This window comes from Priapulus caudatus, unplaced genomic scaffold (genome assembly GCF_000485595.1).
Source record: "Priapulus caudatus unplaced genomic scaffold, Priapulus_caudatus-5.0.1 Scaffold887, whole genome shotgun sequence".
Lineage (NCBI taxonomy): Eukaryota > Metazoa > Priapulida > Priapulimorpha > Priapulimorphida > Priapulidae > Priapulus > Priapulus caudatus.
The window spans coordinates 112,625-113,672 of record NW_014577948.1 but is presented as its reverse complement, the minus strand read 5'-3'; the positions used below and the strand labels follow the sequence as shown (position 1 = coordinate 113,672).

Sequence of the window (1,048 nt, the reverse complement as noted above, 5' to 3'; positions counted from 1 at the left end):
CTCTCCTCCCTCTCCCTCCTCCCCTCTCTCCTCCCTCTCCCTCACTCTCTATCTGTCTTGCTGCAGCTTTCGCGGGTGCAGGTGCGCAGCGTGTCACCGCAGTGGCAGCCGGCCGACCTGCGCATGACCCCTCCTCTTCCTCTCCTCCCTCTCTCTCCTCCCTCTCCCTCCTCCCTCTCCCTCCCCTTCTCCTCTCCCTCACTCTCTATCTGTCTTGCTGCAGCTGTCGCGGGTGCAGGTGCGCAGCGTGTCACCGCAGTGGCAGCCGACCGACCTGCGCATTTCCCCTCATCTTCCTCTCTTCCCTCTCCTTCCTCTCTCTCCCTCCTCCTCTCCCTCACTCTCTATCTGTCTCGCTGCAGCTGTCGCGGGTGCAGGTGCGCAGCGTGTCGCCGCAGTGGCAGACGGCAGACCTGCGCATGACGCGCGTACGCGACGCGACGAGAGGGGAAGTGCTCACCTTCAAGGAGATGGACTGGCAGACGCTGCGCATCGAGGCGACGTCGGTCGCCGCGGGCGACGCCACGACGACGCCGCTGCGCCTCATCACCAACCAGGCGCGCTGCCGGATCACTATCAAGAAACGCCTCACAGGTGAGCGTGGGGGGGGGGGATGTGGGGGAGGGGGAGATGTTGGGGGAGGGGGGAGATGTGGGGGAGATGCTAGGAGTGGGGGAGAGATGCGTGGTGATGGGTGCAGGTGAGCGGGGAGGGATGCTGTGGGGAGGGGGAGGAGTGCAGGGGAGGGATGCTGGGGGGAGGGGTGGAGAGGGATGCGGGGGAGGAGTGCAGGGGAGGGGTGGTGAGGGATGCGGGAGAGGGGGGAGGGATGCGTGGGGGTGACCGTAGCAGGAAGTAAAATGAAGAAGGCTTTACCTCATCTCTCTTCTCCTTCATCTCTCTTCTCCTTCTTCTCTCTTCTCCGTCCCTCTCTTGCCTCCTACTGATGGTTTACCGTGTGTGCAAACTAGGTACTGGATGGTCTACTGTGGGTCCTCACCCTCCCTCCCTCCCTTCTCCTCCTCCCTCCTTCCTCCTCTTTCCCTCA

At 63.7% G+C, this 1,048-nt stretch overlaps 1 protein-coding gene across 1 annotated transcript in view; it reads left to right on the top strand.

Annotated features, from left to right (window-relative positions):
- The window catches only part of LOC106814224 (UHRF1-binding protein 1-like), a gene marked incomplete at its 5' end in the record, with an annotated part of 7,207 nt that overhangs the window by 4,881 nt on the left and 1,278 nt on the right, over nucleotides 1–1,048 (top strand). Inside the window, one exon of the mRNA XM_014818523.1 lies at nucleotides 363–594. Within this exon, the coding sequence (XP_014674009.1) occupies nucleotides 363–594 (232 nt within the window). The remainder of the gene's footprint in view (nucleotides 1–362; nucleotides 595–1,048) is intronic.